At 42.4% G+C, this 17,651-nt stretch overlaps 1 protein-coding gene across 1 annotated transcript in view; it reads left to right on the top strand.

Annotated features, from left to right (window-relative positions):
• CFAP300 (cilia and flagella associated protein 300) overlaps positions 1 to 17,651 on the top strand; it is a 36,026-nt gene that overhangs the window by 8,462 nt on the left and 9,913 nt on the right. Inside the window, exons 3-4 of the mRNA XM_058662533.1 lie at positions 4,355 to 4,430; positions 15,195 to 15,361. Coding sequence (XP_058518516.1) covers positions 4,355 to 4,430; positions 15,195 to 15,361 — 243 coding nt within the window. The remainder of the gene's footprint in view (positions 1 to 4,354; positions 4,431 to 15,194; positions 15,362 to 17,651) is intronic.

Below are 17,651 nucleotides of genomic sequence, written 5' to 3'. Positions count from 1 at the left end.
CAGTACGTACCCATGTAGGGTATTTTTTACTTAGCAATCTACTATATTCTAGAGAACTAGTAAGTCCTTGGGAATGTAGCAGTAGGAAAGAAAAACAGAGTCCCTACTCTTCCAGGGCTTACAGTGCATTCGGATTCAGATAGCTACATACTTTTTTAGTGAGGATGTACTGTATTTGATTTATCCATTCTATTGAAGGGCATTGAAATTGTTTACAGGCTTTAACACTACAGAAATAATATTTAAAAACTTTATACGTAATTTGTTTTAAAAATGTATTTATTTGAAAAGTCAGAAATACAAGAGCGTTTCCTTGTATGCACTGATCCACCCCCCAGTGGACATAGCAGCTAGCGCTGGGTGAAGCCAGGAGTTTACAGCCCCAGCTGTTTTTCCTTATGGGTGGCAGGAGGCCATCTGCTTGGGCTGTCCTCCCCTGCTTTCCCAAGCAGAATAGCAGGGAGCTGAGTCAGAAGTGGAACAGCTGAGTATCAAACCAGCATTCCAGCACAGGATGCCCGCATTGTAGGTGGGGATGACTAATTGTGTCACAGTGTTTGTCCCTCTCAGTCTTATCTGTTGGTGGTGTCAGAATCCAGAATCCAAGTTTGTTGGTCATAAGATACACATCTTCAAATTATTCTAGAAAAGAACGGATTACTTTTCCGAAAGATTATAAAGATTCACGACATTTCTGCCAGCGGCAAGTGAGGGTGTATGTTTTCTGGTACTCTAGCCAAAAGTTCCCAATCTTTCTAAATGTGGCATTATAATAGACAAAAGTGGTATCCTCTAGCTTTGTGTGTATTTCTTTCATTGCTCTTGGAGTATCTTTTCATGGGTTTATTGAATATTTGTAATTTTTAAAGGTTATTTATTTTTATTAGAAAGTCAGGTATACAGAGAAGTGAAGAGACAGAGAGAAAGATCTTCCATCTGTTGATTCACTCCCCAAGAGGCCACAACGGCCAGACCTGAGCAAATCCAAAGCCAGGAGCCAGAAGCTTCTTTCAGGTCTCCCATGCAGGTACAGGGTCCCAAGGCTTTGGGCCGTCCTCGACTGCTTTCCCAGGCTACAAGCAGGGAGCTGGATGGGAAGGGGGGCTGCCAGTATTACAACCGGTGCCCATATAGGATCCTGGCGCATTGAAGGCAGGCTAGGCTACTGCACTGGGCCCAAATATTTGTATTTTTTTAAAGATTATTTTAGGGCCCGGCGGCGTGGCCTAGTGGCTAAAGTCCTCGCCTTGAACGCCCCGGTAACCCATGTGGGCGCCGGTTCTAATCCCGGCAGCTCCACTTCCCATCCAGCTCCCTGCTTGTGGCCTGGGAAAGCAGTCGAGGACGGCCCAAGACTTTGGGACCCTGCACCCATGTGGGAGACCTGGAAGAGGTTCCAGGTTCCCGACATTGGATCGGTGCAGCATCGGCCCGTTGTGGCTCACTTGGGGAGTGAATCATCGGATGGAAGATCTTCCTCTCTGTCTCTCCTCCTCTCTGTATATCCGGCTTTCCAATAAAAATTAATAAATCTGTTTTTAAAAAAAGATTATTTTAAAATTTTTATTTGAAAGGCAGAGATAAGCAGAGGGAGTGGAGAGAGAGAAAGAGAGATCCTCCATCCACTGTTTTGCTCCCCAAATGGCTACATGGCTAAAGCTGTGCTAGTCTGAAACCACAAGCCGCAAGCTTCTTCCAGGTCTCCCACATGGGTACAGGGACCCAAGCACTTCTGCTCCCCCACACCTGCAATTCCTTCCCAGGCTGTTAGCACAGAGCTGGATCAGAAATGGAGCTGCTGGGACTCGAACCAGCACCCGTGTGGGACACTGGCAGAAGCTTGGTATGCTGTGCCATGGTGACAGCCCCTGAATATTTGTGTTTTTATGTGCTTGCTTATGTCCTTTACAGAATTGCTTATTTTTATTTATGAAAGCAGAGAATGATTTCCCATCTATTGGTTCAGTCCCCATTGCATGGAAATGCAGCGGAAGATAGCACAAGTGCTTGGGTCCCTGTACGTGTGTGGGAACTCCAGAACCTTCAGGCTCCTGACCTCAGCAGGGCACAGGCCTGGCCTCTGCAGCCATCTGGGGGATGAGCCAGCAGATGGACGATACTGCTACCAGCCTGCATGGCTCTCTCTAATGCTGCCTTTCCAGGAAATGAATTCTTTTTAAAAATCAAGTTGTCAATTTTTCTTGTAAATGTTGAACATTAATTATGTTTGGATATTTTTTCAAATGCTTCCTGTCTGTTTTGTTGATTGCTTATTATAGACACGTTTTTGGCTCCTTAAGAACTTTTGGAATATCCATTTTATTTGTCAGTAATTTCTATCCTTTCTATCTGTGAAGAACAAGTGAATCACTCTCCCCGCCACGAAAATACAGTGAATGAACGCCTGTTCATCGGTTGCATAAGCCCGAGTCCTGTGCTTACCCATCAGCGCAGTTAGCACCATCCATTTCACTGTCTGGAGTGGAGGCGGCTGTCTAGCTTCGAGTCTAGGGAGTGCTTGCACAGCAGTGATCTTTGGTAGAAAACAGTAGTGTTGGTGTCTTGGCCATAGCTCCCTGAGCCTGCCTGGTCTTCGAAACTAAGCAGGGTAGGGCCTGGTCAGTGCTTAGGCGACAGGAATGATGTGGCCATCCTCCGTACTTGATGGGGCTACGGCAAGCGGAGCAGTTTCCTCATTAGGGAAGTTTGGCAAAGATTTTGGATTACTTTGAGGGTCTAACCTTGAATGTGATATTTTCTACCTTTGAGAAATTTTGTGAACTCCCTGAGATGTTTTCAAATTAATTTTTCTTCTGCCTTTTCAGTCAGAGTCTTCTGCTGGAGGTGCTTGGAACTGAAGCTCTTGATCGTTATCTTTCGCCACATAGGAAATTTCATTTTTAGCAAATCAGGTCTATCATGTTTCTGTATATGACAGTGTGAGTAGTTATTAAGACAATTCAGGAGGCCTGGCGTGATGGCCTAGTTGCTGGATCCTTTCCTTGAACGTGCTGGGATCCCACATGGGTGCTGATTCGTGTCTCAGCTGATCCACTTCCCACCCAGCTTGTGGTCTGGAAAAGCAGTCGAGGATGGCCCAAAACTTTGAAACCCTGCACCCGCGTGGGAGACCTAGAAGAGGCTCCTGGCTCCTGGCTTTGGATTTGCTCAGGTCTGGCCACTGCAGCCATTTGGGCAGTGAACCAGCAGATGAAAGATCTCTGTTTCTCCTCTCTCTAAATCTGCCTTCCCAATAAAAATAGATAAATAAATCTTTTAATTTAAAAGATTTTTTAAAAAGTCAATTCAGGAAACAAGGAAGAAGGAAAACAAAATTTTAAGATGTTCCATAACCTTAAGTGACTTCAGAGTGTTTTTACTTGGCGAGCATTCATGGTACTTGTACGAGTTAACACTGTAGGCAATGTAATTGAAGTGATGTAAAGAACCAAAGAGCTGATTTGGAGAAGGAAATTCCAAAGCTACTGAATAGTAATAAATTTCACTTCTTTATCGAGCATTTATGAGGCTGGTGTTGTGTCATGGCTGTTTAACCAGCCACTTGTATAGGCCAGCATCCCATAGGGACAACAGCTGGAGTCCAGTACTAGATTCTCTGCTTCCGATCCAGCTCCCCACTGATAGGCCTGGCAAAGCAGTAGAAGGTGGCTCAAGGTTTCGGGCCCCTGCTTTCCACATCGGAGATCTGGATAAGGTACCAGGCATTAGAGTGACCAAGCCCTGGATATTGCAGCCATTTGTGTGGTCTCTCTCTCTCTCTCACTCTGTTTCTCCCTCTCTTATGTCCTCTTCCACTTACTCCCTCCCTCCCCTTATAATTTTGCATTTTAAACAAATAAATGTTTTTTGAAAACACAAAGGTTTTGGGCCCGGCATAGTAGCCCAGTGACTAAATCCTCGCCTTGCACATGCCAGGATCACTTATGGGCTCAGACTCTAATCCCAGCAGCTCCACTTCCCATCCAGCTCCCTGCTTGTGGCCCAAAGCCTTGGGATCCTGCACCGACGTGGGAGACCTGGAGGAAGCTCCTGGCTGCTGGCTTCAGATCAGCTCAGCTCTGGCTATTGCAGCCATTTGGGGAGTGAACCAGCAGATGGAAAATCTTTTTCCCTGTATCTCCTGTCTGAATATCTGCCTTTCCAATAAAAATAAATAAATCTAAAAAAAAAAAAAAGAAAAAACAAAGCTTTTGTATTACTTATTTTACCAATTTAAAATTATCCTTTTTTTCTATTTTGAAATAAGTTACATTTTACTACAACTCTTACAGAAGTTAATTTTTATTATTTATAATAAAGCATGTAACATGTACCCCTCAAATTTCCATTTTAGGCCTTTTTCAAAGACCCAAATGTTATTTCCAATCTGAAGTTACTTTCAGATTCTTCTGGACAATGGATTACATTAGGTAAGCAAAATTTAATTTTTATCTTTTTACTTGACTGTTTTAGAACAAAATATTGTCTAGGGGTTTTCATCATTAAAACATAAATCATGAATAATGGCTCAGCTGTTTGGTCACAGCAGATTAAGTTTGCCCAGGTGTGTGAGGCTTGCCCTGCGTGCCTCTCCTTGAGCCTGTGCAACTGTCCCGATTTAACTTACAAGAGCAATTTTTCTTTTTCTTTATTTGGACAATATGGAATGTGTGCCTTCCATGTATGCACTCTTCTAGATGCAGGGATGCTTAAGAGGAATAGAAGAAAACCTTTGCGGAAGGAACTTGTTGATATTTTTAAATATGCTTGTGTAGTAATATGTCACACGTGCTGCTGCAGACGTGAGACCCAGCAGAGGAGCATGGTCAGTTTTACCAAGAAGGAAAAGATCGAGAAAGATTCCCCTGTTATGGGGAAGCTTTTAGAGGAATCTCAGTTGGGCTAAGGACATGGATTTCTGCCAGAATTCTGCCACCGTGGAACATGTTAAAATAATAGCATGTTAAATCTTCATTTCTCAGAAGAAAAACTTTGTATAGATCACTTTTTTATAATACACTTAGAGAAAAATCACTCCAATATTCGAACATTAAATGATATTCAGTTAAATCTATTTAACTCTCAGGTTAAGGAATAAATCAGATTTTAAAACTTCACAATCAGGCCCAGCGGTGTGGCCTAGTGGCTAAAGTCCTCACTTTGAACGTGCCGGGATCCCATATGGGCGCTGGTTCTAATCCCGGTAGCTCCACTTCCCATCCAGCTCCCTGCTTGTGGCCTGGGAAAGCAGTTGAGGATGGCCCAAAGCTTTGGGACCCTGCACCCATGTGGGAGACCTGGAAGAGGTTCCAGGTTCCCGGCTTCGGATCGGCGCGTACCGGCCCGTTGCGGCTCACTTGGGGAGTGAATCATCGGATAGAAGATCTTCCTGTCTGTCTCTCCTCCTCTCTGTATATCTGACTTTGTAATAAAAAATAAATAAATCTTAAAAAAAAAAACTTCACAATCAAGGATAGCAACACTGTGTTTTAAGCAACAAAGCCGAACGTTCTGTTTCGGAGGAGAATCTGGTTGGTAATACAAATGCAGGTAGACTTTAAATGAGAGATTTTGTTTTGCTCTTGTAAATTATTGTATTCCATGGGAGTCTAGTAACCTTACACAGAAATCATTTTTCTTTATGCATAAGAACAAAATTACAAACAGTTCGTGAAGTTACATTTAGTAGGTCAGATTTTATTGCTTTTGGCTAAAGACTACTATAAAATTTATAGAGCAAAAAGCTGGTACATCCTGATCTTCAGACTACTTACAAAATTATCTGAGAAAATATGTTTCCTAACTCAGAATTTTCAAAAGAAATGATCAGAGCCATGGGATCACAGTGCTTTTAAAGCATGTTTATACTTAACTTTAGTCAATCCACTTGAAAAAATAAGGTTCACCAAAAACAAGTGTTCAGCTTCCGCCCATATTGGTACCTACTTCACAAAGTAGCACTGGCGTATTTTTTCATTTTGGAAGAAGGCATTGCAAATGGAGAGCTTCTGGAATTCCACATGCACTTGAGAAAGCAGAAGTGTCTGAAAAGCAGCGGAAGACTATCCCTTTATTTCAAAAGCATAAGCTCTCAATGGACAGTAGTACTCTTTCTTGAGATTGTTTTATCTCCTTTTTCTTTGCTCCCTTTTCTGGTACCTCAACACTATTTGTTCCAGTTTTCTTTTGGGAACATCTATAAACAAAGGCAACCTTTTTTTTTTTTTTTAAAAATAAGAGAAAAGACTTTTTTTCAGGAAAAATGAATCGCTTCTGAAGAAAAGTGCTGAAGAGGGCCCAGTGCAGTAGCCTAGCGGCTAAAATCCTTGCCTTACACGTGCTGAGATCTCATATGGGCACCGGTTCTAAACCCGGCAGCCCCATTTCCCTTCCAGCTTGTGGCCTGGGAAAGCGGTTGAGGACGGCCCAAAGCCTTGGGACCCTGCACCCACGTGGGAGACCTGGAAGAGGCACCTGGCTTCGGATCATCTCAGTTCCGGCCATTGTGACTACTTGGGGAGTGAACCAGCAGATGGAAGATCTTCCTCTCTGTCTGTCCTCCTTTCTGCACATCTGCCTTTGGAATAAACATAAATCTTTAAAAAAAAAAAAAAGAGAAAAGTGCTGAGGTAACCTGCATCACTGCTGATTGCACTGCCTTGTCTGCCAGCTGTGAGTTCCACTTTCCTCTCTCAGCAAGCCGCTGCCTTGTTTTAGACACACTTTGTCTCTCTTGGATCATGTGCAATGGCTGCTTCCCATGTACTCACCCAAACATTCCTACATGCTGCCTCCTCTAATTGTCAGAACAACGTTGTAAGAGGTATCATTTATAGATTCATCTCTCTCTGTATGGAGATATAACGTGTGTGTGTGTGTGTGTAGTCAGTGATGAGTCAGAAGCATAAGTTAAGTAATTTTTAGTTTTTCACAGGTTTCTGAGTGGAGCTGAAATTGAAATCCAGGCCACAAAATTTAACAACTTGACCACCAGTGTGTGCTACTTCTGCCATTTCCTTGTTGATGCATTCCCCCCCCCCAAAAAAAAAATCACTAACATCAAATTAAAAGAAAAAGCATTCAGTGTATTATAATACTAGCATTAAGAAGAAAAATGAATTTAAAATGTTTTATAACAATCATGTTTTTTCTTTATTTTTTTCCCTTTATTATTACTATTTTATGATACAGTTCCATACGCTCTGGGATTTCCCGTGCCCCCTCTCCAAATGCCCGCCCCACACTGAGTTCTCTTACATTATTACAATAGTTTAGTTCTTCATAAGCAGTCATAATTTCATCACTATGGGCATGCACAGTGGCAAAGTCGAGCATCCTATTGTCAAGATACAGTAAACAGTTTCATTTGGAGTCCATCTTTGTCTGGAAGTAGAGATGTATACTGCATTGTATTCTCACATCTGGATATGATAGTTTCCATTACACAGTTGCTATACATCCCCTTAAATGAAAAGCCACAATATAAAATCAACTCAGGTCATCAAGGCCATCATGATGCCCCCCATTTTCAGGTAGAACCTCAGAGAATGGACACCTGGAGTTGTATGGCTCAGTCAATAATCAAAAGTAGAAATTTACAACACCGTGAAGTAAAATAACATGCTACTGAATGACTAATGTGTCACTGAAAAAATGAAAAAGAAAATCAAGAACCTTCTTGAAGAAAATGATGTTACTGTATGATCTATGAATCAGTGAAGAATTTAGTATGAGAAAAAAAACTATTTTGAAGAAATGAAAATAGGGCCCAGCAGCGTGGCCTAGCTGCTAAAGTCCTCGCCTTGGAGGCCCCGGGATCCTATATGGGCGCCGGTTCTAATCCCGGCAGCTCCACTTCCCATCCAGCTCCCTGCTTGTGGCCTGGGAAAGCAGTCGAGGACGGCCCAATACATTGGGACACTGCACCCGCGTGGGAGACCCGGAAGAGTTTCCTGGTTCCGGCTTCGGATCGGCGCGCATCGACCCGTTGCGGCTCACTTGGGGAGTGAATCATCAGACGGAAGATCTTCCTCTCTGTCTCTCCTCCTCTGTGTATATCTGGCTGTAATAAAATGAATAAATCTTAAAAAAAAAATGAAATGAAAATAACAACAGAAACATCAAAATCCATGAGCTATAATTTCTGCCGATCTTTGTTGGTGAGATGTGTTTACTGTGGCAACAAATAGATGGGTTTTGTTTTTTTGACCCAGTCTGCTAATTTATGATGTTTGTTTGATGAGTTTAAGTCATTTATATTCAGGATTAATATGAATGGGAGGTAATTTGGTCCTGTTATTTTTTTAAAGTGTTCTTTTTTTAAAAATTTGTATTTATTGCAAAGTCAGATATACAGAGAGAGAAGGAGAGACATAGAGAAAGATCTTTCATCTGCTGGTTCACTCCCCAAGCGGCCTCAATGGCCAGAGCTGAGCCAATCTGAAGCCAGCAGCCAGGAGCTCCTCCAAGTCTCCCACGTGGGTGCAGGGTCCCAAGGCTTTGGGCCATCCTCAACTGCTTTCGCAGGTCACAGGCAGGGAGATGGATGGGAAGCAAGGTTGCCAGGATTAGAACTGACACCCATATGGGATCCCAGTGCGTTCAAGGACTTCAGCCACTAGGCTACCGTGCCAGGCCCGGTCCTGTCATTTTAGCAATGCGTTGTTCATTGTTTGATTTAGTCTTCTGTTGTCATTTTCCTGGGATGTTCTCCACATTCGCCTTTGGTTTTGTTGGGTGCTATTCCTTTTCTCCGTCAAGAGAACATCTTTAAGTATCATTTGTAGGGCAGGTCTGGAAGAGGCATATTCTTTGAGCTTTTCTTTACTGTGGAAGAATTTTATTTCATTTTCAAAGACGAAAGAGTTGCTGGTTATGTTATTCTGGGGTGACAATTTTTTCTTTTTAGGATCTGGAATATTTCACTCCATTCCCATGAGAGTTCACCTGTGATTTAATTTCCATTCCTTTATATAGTCAATTGATATTCTTCACATGCACATTTAAGGATCCTTTCCTTATGTTTAATTGAAGAGAGCTTGATGATCATGTGTTGTGGTGAAGATCGCTTGTGGTCAACCCTGTTGGGAGTCCTGTTCTCATCCTGTATTCTGTTTCCCAGTTCTTTGTTCAGATTAGGGAAATTTTCCTTTGTTATTTCATTAAATACATTTTTAAGCCCAGTTTATTTTATTGTACCTTCTGGAACTCGCAGAACTCTTATGCTTGGCTTTTTAATAGTGTCTCTTAATTCTTAAATACTTTTCTTAGTTTGATTCATTTCCTTTTCCAGCTTTTTGATTGTTTCACCGTTGTAGCAAGAAATATCTTCCAATTCTGAGTTTCTTTCTTCTGCCCCATTCACTCTATTATTGAGTTTCCATTGAATTTTTAATTTGCCCCATTGTATCCTTCATTTCCAATAATTCTGCTTGATTTTGTTTCAGTGTTGCTATTTCCTGTGTAACATATTCTTTAAATTCCTGTATGTACTTCTCATTGTTGATAAGAAGCTTTATAACAAGTTTTTTTTTTTAAGTTCTTTATCCACCATATCCTCGTTGTATTCCTCAGTTAACTCTAGGCTGCCAAAGGCTTCTGCTGCTTTGTAAGGGAGTCTTGAGTAATATTCATTGTGCCTCTGTCTCTTCTATTGCTTTTCATCATTGTACATCTGGTTAACAGATTCTTCTCAGGGCAGGTTTCTAAGCTGTGTCACTCACAAGTCTACAGTTTGATTTTACTGATTGTGTTTGGTGCCTCGTTCTTGCACCACTCCCTCCAGTGAGTTTTTGTGTTAGGCTTTCACCATGGTCTCCGAAGCCCCAACTCCCGGTTCATCATTCTCCACTACCCGCGAGCTCATGCTGAGGCTGCACCATTGCCTATACAACCTTTCTCCCACTTCCAGTATGAGCAATTCATAGAATTGGGGAGACAACACATGTCGTAAATAACTAGGTTGTTGGTGGTGCTGAACTTGCTGGAATCTACTGGCCATTAGTTCTGAACATATTTAGGCCATTCATAAAAATAGGCCATTCAGACCTATTTTGACCTGTAGGACGCCAAAGTCAGTATTATTTTCCCTGTGAGACCAGTACAATGCACTGAGCTGGAAATGAGTTCTCTCCCAGCTCAGCACATGTATAGCTCACTGTTGTCCCTCCAGTCTCACAGCCTTTGCCACACTGTACAAAATGGCAATTGATGTGCCACTGATGGAGTTCTGGATTCTCTTGTTGTTAGGGCTGGATGCTCCTCCTCTCTGTATATCATCCTTTCCAATAAAAATAAAATAAATCTTTTTTTAAAAAGAAAAGGAAAGAAATATCCCCAAAGCAACTCCGGTCATCAAGGCCATTAGGGTCCCCCCCCCACATCTTCAGGTAGAACCTCGGAGAATAGCCACCTGGAGTTGTATGGCTCTACCCACACCTAGGAGAGAGAGACTGGTACTCCAGGGGTTCAAGAGGCAGAGGAAAGAAATAGGAAAGGCTTATTCTTTTTTTTTAAATTCATTTATTTTTAAATAATCTTACTTAGTTGATTAGGGTACAAAGGGTCAAGGGCTACAGGAAAGTGTATAAGACCATTGTTTCCACACTAATTACATTTTTTTCCCTGTATCTGGGGTCAGGGGAGAAACAAAGGGAAAAGCCCCACCCAGCCTCCCACCCATCCCTGGTCCCTGATGTGAGACACGCTCCAAGGGTCTTGCTCAAGCAGTTTTGATAGTTCAACAGGTCTGAATTGCTGCCAGTCTCGCCGTTCCAAACGCGATGAAACTTTTTCAAAATCCACTGGCTAACATAGTCTCTTCATGGTTGGGGTTCTGAGATCAGCAGTTCAGTTGGAGGGATCTCCAAGGAAACTTCATCTGAGATGATCCCAAACCTGATTCCTGTGTGTGTTTGCCAGTACAGGGTCTGGCATAGTCCGTCGCCCCAATCAGCTTATGCACATACTGGTCGTTGCAATTGCTGGGTCAGTTCTGTTTCCAGCCCTGTCTTCTTCCACTTGAACCAGGAAAGGCTTATTCTTGAGTCTTAAGATCTAAAGAAGCTTGCTTTGCTAAGTTACAGATTTGCTTAGCACCCACCATAGCGACGTTATTTTCTGTTTTTTCCTTTCAAATTGGAAGTGGCTGTTTCTTTTCATTCCATCCTTTGCCAATGTATAGTGTGTCTGCTTTCATAAGTTCATAGCTGGAGAGGAATTTTGCTTCAGGAAAAATCATACCTTAGGTCTCACCCGTGTCCATGTTAGGCTACATTTAAGTGTGACTTTAGATTTTAAGTAATGCTAGAGTGAGTTAAAGCTTTTGAACTTGGGGTGAATATAATTTTGCATGTGATAAAAAAAACTAATTTGGGGAGTTGAGGCAAAATGCTAATGAGTGTGTAGTTTTCCCTAAAACTCGTATTTTGAAGCCATGTGACTCCCCCACACATAGCTCATCTAACTCTTAATCTTTCCTATTTCCTAACACTGTCACATTAAGGATTATGATTTCAACCTACGAATTTTGAAGGAATACAGTGTTACAGTACATAAGAGTGCTATTTTCATACCTCACATTAAATGGCTTGAGTTTAAACACATTGTCTTACCATCCAAAACTTCTCACCATTCCCCGAATCAGAGTAAGGGTAGACTTATTACAGTGGGCCAATGTCAGTCCCTCATCCTGTGGTCACCAGTCACTTGCCGGCTTGTCAGGCTCAATGCCACTCTTGTTCTCTGGATTTTCAACAGTGCTTGAACTACTCTGTCATTTTCCATGGCCTTCTTTTTGTTTTAATCCCCCAGAGGATTGTGCCTGTGAAACAAAAGGAATTTAGCAGCAGAGCTTTTAAAACTACTGAGCCATACACAGTTCCTGGCTCCAGGCAACCTTGTCTCCGCAGCAGCCTAGCCAGGATCACAGGCGCTACAGGTCCTGGCATGACTCTGGGTGGACAGCCAAAACAGGAAATGTACACTGTCGCCAGTTCTCGGGCACAGGCTGCTCCTCAGGTCAGAGACCCAGCAAGTGTTTCTAAGGGAACAGAGATGCTGAGGGGCCATAACACTAGGACTTCGAACAGAAGAACGCCACCCTTTATATCTGTATCTGTGTATGTACATGTGAGAGAGATTGATTGAAATAATAAAAAAAAAGTATGTAGGGCCCGGCTCGGTAGCCTAGCAGCTAAAGTCCTCGCATTGCATATGTCAGGATCCCATATGGGCACCAGTTTAATCACAGAGGCCCTGCTTCCCATCCAGCTCCCTGCTTGTGGCCTGGGAAAACAGTCAAGGATAGCCCAAAGCCTTGGGATCCTGCACCTGCATGGGAGACCCAGAAGAGGTTCCGGGCTCCTGGCTTCAGGTCGAGGCTACTTGGGGAGTGAGTCAAGGGACAGAAGATCTTTCACTCTGCCTCTCCTCCTCTCTGTATATCATGCTTTCCGATAAAAATAAAATGAATCTTTGAAAGTATGTAATTTTCAGATCTGAAGGTTCTTCCTAGTTCTAGGAAGATATGTGATGAACTTTATTGGTACTCTTGGCCATAGCATGCAGTGTAGGTCATCAGTGGAAAATCATTTATTGAGTGAACAGATGAAAAAATAAGTGAATCATGATTTCTGCAACACAGAATTAATAGCACCCCTAATCTTCCCACTTTGGGCAGAAAAGCAAATTTCTCTTTCATCCTTAAGTTCATTCATGGCTGAGACCCATACCATAAAAGATTAAGATTAGTGAAAAAAACTCTACAAATTTATTTAATGTTAATTTTATATGACACAGAGTCTTTAGATATGAAGAGGCAAAGAAACTGGAGAACTGCTTATGAATGGTTGTGTGTGTGTGCGAAGGCAAACATTGGTGTTGTGGGAGTGGGCAGGGCTTGGCAAGGCCTGTGGTTCAGATTTTCTCCCAGGCCTGTGTCTGCACAGATGAGGCTGTTTCTTCCCTCTGAAAATGGGAAGGACACCCTAAACTCCTCTGGAAGTCTTAGGACCTGCCTTGGGGGAAGATGTGCCAGGTTTTGGGGTCCACCCCAGGGCAGAAGGGAGAGGGACTTCAGAGTTTCTGGGCCTGCTCTCGGGGTTTGCTCTGGTACTGAGGTGCTACATTTTGGGGTGCTCTGTTTATTAATTTATTTAAATATACGTAAAACCCCACAGATCTGTAATCTCTTACTGATAAAGTGCTCCCACAAAAAAAAATAAAAGTATGTATCATTATGACTTTCTGTAATTTAACAGACCTCTAGAAACAGAAAATCTATTCCCGGAAAATGCCTTCAGGAAATCAGTGTCAGGTAAAGGGGAGAAAGAACTAAAGCTACAAGAGTCAAAAACAGGCCAAATGTCATCATTCTAAAGTTCTCTAGTTCTGCATTGCTGATAAGTTTCAAAGCAAGACTTGATCAAGTTACCTCAACTTGGAAAGCTTTTTGTAATAAACATAAATCAGGCCACAAAGGAGAAATTTTTAAATAGATATAAAAATGTTTTTAAGTATCTCCAAGGACTTAATTAAAATTTTAGAGGAGAGTGAGCCAGCAGATCAAAGATCTCTCTCCTCTCTGTCCCTCTCTCTGCATTTCCTTCTATCTCTGTAACTCTGCCTTTCAAGTAAAATGAATGAATCCTTAAAAAGATCTACCTTCCATTCACTGCCTTCCTCTCCAAATGGTCACAAAGGTCATTGCCTACCTGTTTGAAGATCGGAGCCAGGAGCCTCTTTCCAGGTTTCCCACAGGGATGCAAGGTCCGAAGGACTTAGGCTGTCCTCCTGTTCCCGAGCGCACAAGCAAAGAGCTGGATCACAAGTACAGTAGCCGGGACACAAACCAGGGCCCATACGGGATGTCAGTGCCACCAGGCAGTGGATTAGCTTATTGTGCCACTGTGCCAGTCCCTAAATAAATCTTTTAAAAAAGATACGTTATGTGTCCAGTGCAGTAGCCTGGTGGCTAAATCCTTGCTTGTAACCACCAGGATCCCATATGGACACCAGTTTGCATCCCAGCTGCTCCACTTCCCTTCCAGCTCTCTGCTGGTGGCTTGGAAAAACAGTAGAGGATGGTCTAAAGTCTTGGGACCCTGCACCGCCTGGGAGACCCAAAAGAAGCTCTTGACTCCTGCCTTTGGATCATCTTAGCTGCAGCCTTTGCGGCCACTAGGGAATGAACCAGCAGATGGAAGATCTCTCTGTATCTCCTTTTTCTGTACATCTATTTGCCTTTCCAATAAAAATATACAAATCTTTTTAAAAAAGATACATTATTAGGTGATTTTGTCATTGTGTGAACATCATTATGTACTTGTAAATACCAAGGTGAATACTCAGTCTTGCCTGTTGGTAAGTGAAGCCTTGTAAGAAAGTAATGTAGATGAAGTTCCTGCCAGTGTAATACAGCTTACTGTTCGATGTAATTTTTCGTAAGCAGGAATATGCTCTACAATATTGATTTTTTAAAAAGGACAGTAGCGGGCCCAGCACTTTAGCCTAGTGACCAAAGTCCATGCCTTGCATGCACAGGGATCCCATATGGTCACCAGTTCGTGTCCTGGGTGTTCCACTTCCCACCCAGCTCCTTGTTTGTAGCCTGGTAAGGCAGTCGAGGACAGCCCAAAGACTTGGTACCCTGCACCTGTGTAGAAGACCCAAAAGAGGCTCCTGGCTCCTAGCTTCAGATTAGCTTAGCTCTAGCCATAGCAGCCACTTTGGGAGTAAAACAGTGGACAGAAGGTCTTTCTCTCTGTCTCTTCTCTCTGTAAAGCTGACTTTCCAATAAAAAAATGAATCTTTAAGTAGAAATACATGCATTAACTATACCATAGAACAGTCATTTATTTTCTTGAGTATTATGAACTATGTGTATTTGTAATCGAACTGCTACACTTACGTGTGATGAGCAGTGCCTAGGTGTTTCCACAGGCATCACCACAGATACATGCATTGTTCTGTTAGCATTAGAGGAAGCCAAGTTTTCAGCTCTATTAATAATCTCGTGGAGCCCCTGTTGTATATATGGTCTGTCATTGACTAAAATATCAGTATTTAGTGTTTGTTTATATCAAAACATAAGTTATGGTTCATTTTTTCTGCATAATAATTTATTTTGAAAGTAACTGAGAATACTAAATTTATTTCCCTATCTTTTGTTCTTTGTAAAATTCCTTTTTCTCCAGGAACTGAAGTGAAAAAAATTAAAGCTATAAATGTTCCTTGTACACAACTGTCAATGTCATTTTTCAATCGATTGTATGATGAAGATATTGTACGAGACGGTGGACATATTGTTAAATGCTTAGATTCGTTTTGCGATCCGTTTCTCATTTCTGATGAGTTACGCAAAGTAAGTACAGTGTTTTCTAATTTCACAGTGGAATTTTATTTCAGGGAATGAGCAGAAAATACAAAAACCTTTGCCTAAAACCCATATAATATCTCTTGTTGATAAATAAGGAGCAATATTAAGCATTATATTGGCCTACTTTTTCGTGCGTAGCATTTGTACTGTCAACTTAATTTTGTGTTTCAGTAGTTCCCACGTGGGAGCTGCTAACATCTGATGGCTAGAGAGGCTGCTGAATATTATGTAACTTGCAGGGACAGTCCTTTACAGCCACGAAGTACAAGTGAAGGAATCCTGGCCTATTAATGTCTACTGTGCTTTCACAGGCACCCCTTTCACATGAATAAAGAGCACTGCTGCAATGAGAGATTGTTTTTCCCATAAATAAGACCAACAAAGTAATTTGATTAGCCAAACTAAATTTTGTCTTAGTAAAGGATACACTGAACTTAGAAAAATAGCACATGGATTATTTCGCTTATTAATTTATTGCTAAGGTGATTTTCAAAAAAAATATTTATTTATTTTTATTGGAAAGATGGATCAGATTTACAGAGAAGGAAAGAAAAAGATCTTCCATCCCCTGGTTCACTCCCCAAGTAGATTCAATGGCTTAAGCTGAGCTGATCCGAAGCCAGGAGGCAAGAACTTCTGGGTCTCCAGACAGGTGCAGGGTTCCAAGGCTTTGGGTCATCCTCTACTGCTTTCCCAGGCCACAAGCAGGGAGCTGGGTGGGAAGGGGAGCAGCCAACACATGAACCGTTGTCCATATGGGATCCCAGAGCATGCAAGGTGAGGATTTAGCCAGTGAGCTGTTGCACCTTGCTTTATTTAGGTAATCTTAGATAAATCATTCAACCTCTTGAACTTCAAGATCTTATCTATATATAACTCAAAGGTGAAAATGCCCATTATACCTTTGTAAAATCATTGGTGAAATGAATTGAGGAAGAATTTAACTGTTTTTTTTTTTAGAAATTATGAAATACTATTATTATTTTTACAAAATGATTAAAAATTATTTTTATATCATGTAGATATAAACACAAATCCAGGCTTAAAAACTTAATAGGTGGTGTGTAACTCTATCAGTCTCAGATTCTTCATCTATAAAATAGGCATAATTTGAGAATTATAGAAGATAATGCATTTTAAGTGTTTAGGACAATACTTGATAAAGTTTCAGTAATTTTAACCACTAGCACTACTGCTACTACCACTATAATGATCACTACTATCCTCCATTGAAAGAAGGAAGGGGGCCCAGCACAATGGCTAAACTGAGTAATCCTCTACCGGCCAGTGTCAGCATCCCATATGAGCATCAGTCTGTGTCCTTACTGCTCCACTTCCCATATAGTTAGCTCCCTGCTTGTGGCTTAGGAAAACAATGTAAGATAGCCCAAAGCCTTTGGGCCCTGCACCCACACGGGAGACCCAGTGGAGGCTCCCGACTCCTGGCTTCTGGCTTTTGGCTCCGGATTGGCTCAGTTCCGGCCTTTGTGGCCATTTGGAGAATGAACCAACAGATGAGTATCTTTCGCTCTGTCTCTCCTCTCTGTAAATCTGCCTTTATTTAAATTCAGAAGCCACTGGGCTGGACTTCTGAGGCCCAAGTAGGAGGCTGTCTGGCGATGTTTGGTGTCTTCACCTGGGCCTGGGCAGCCTGGGCACTTTGGTGCCAGCGAAGCCCACGGGCTGCCCGGTGGTCCCCTTTGAGTGCCTGAGGTTCTGCACTCATAGGTGGTTTGGGTTATGGCACAAGTGTGGACATGCAGGCACTTAAGGGTTCCCCTCTAGGCGAGAAATGACTTCTGAGGGACTTCTGAGAGAGACAGGTCCTTGTGCCTGCAAATCAGAGCCTCCTCAGTGGTTTAGACAGAGCAAAGGGTGGCACACCCAGATGCAAAATGAAGTTATGGGCCTGATGCCTAGAGGCGCTGCTGGGTCCCTGGGTTGAGCTGGGTGAGTTAAACAGGAGCTCTACCCCCCTCGGCAGCATATAGTGGTAGCTGCGGGGAGAGAAGGCAGCCTAGGCCCATGCGGGGACTTTCAGCCCACCAGACGCTGAGAGGCACTTGTGGGTCCTTGAGTTACGCTAGGGGAGCTCTCTGTGCTTGGAGGTGTGGACCTATAAGACATCTGGCAGAACAAATGATACTATAGTTTGTTCTTAAGTTAAATATGGTATATTTGTGTCTAAGATGGGATACACGACTACACAGGAGTCAGTGGCATGATGCAGCCAGTGACACTGGCAACCCCTATCAGAGTTAGCTGAGTGGTATTG

This window comes from Ochotona princeps, chromosome 4 (genome assembly GCF_030435755.1).
Source record: "Ochotona princeps isolate mOchPri1 chromosome 4, mOchPri1.hap1, whole genome shotgun sequence".
NCBI lineage: Eukaryota > Metazoa > Chordata > Mammalia > Lagomorpha > Ochotonidae > Ochotona > Ochotona princeps.
Note: the sequence above shows the minus strand (reverse complement) of the source record. Positions and strands in the feature narration are given on the sequence as shown.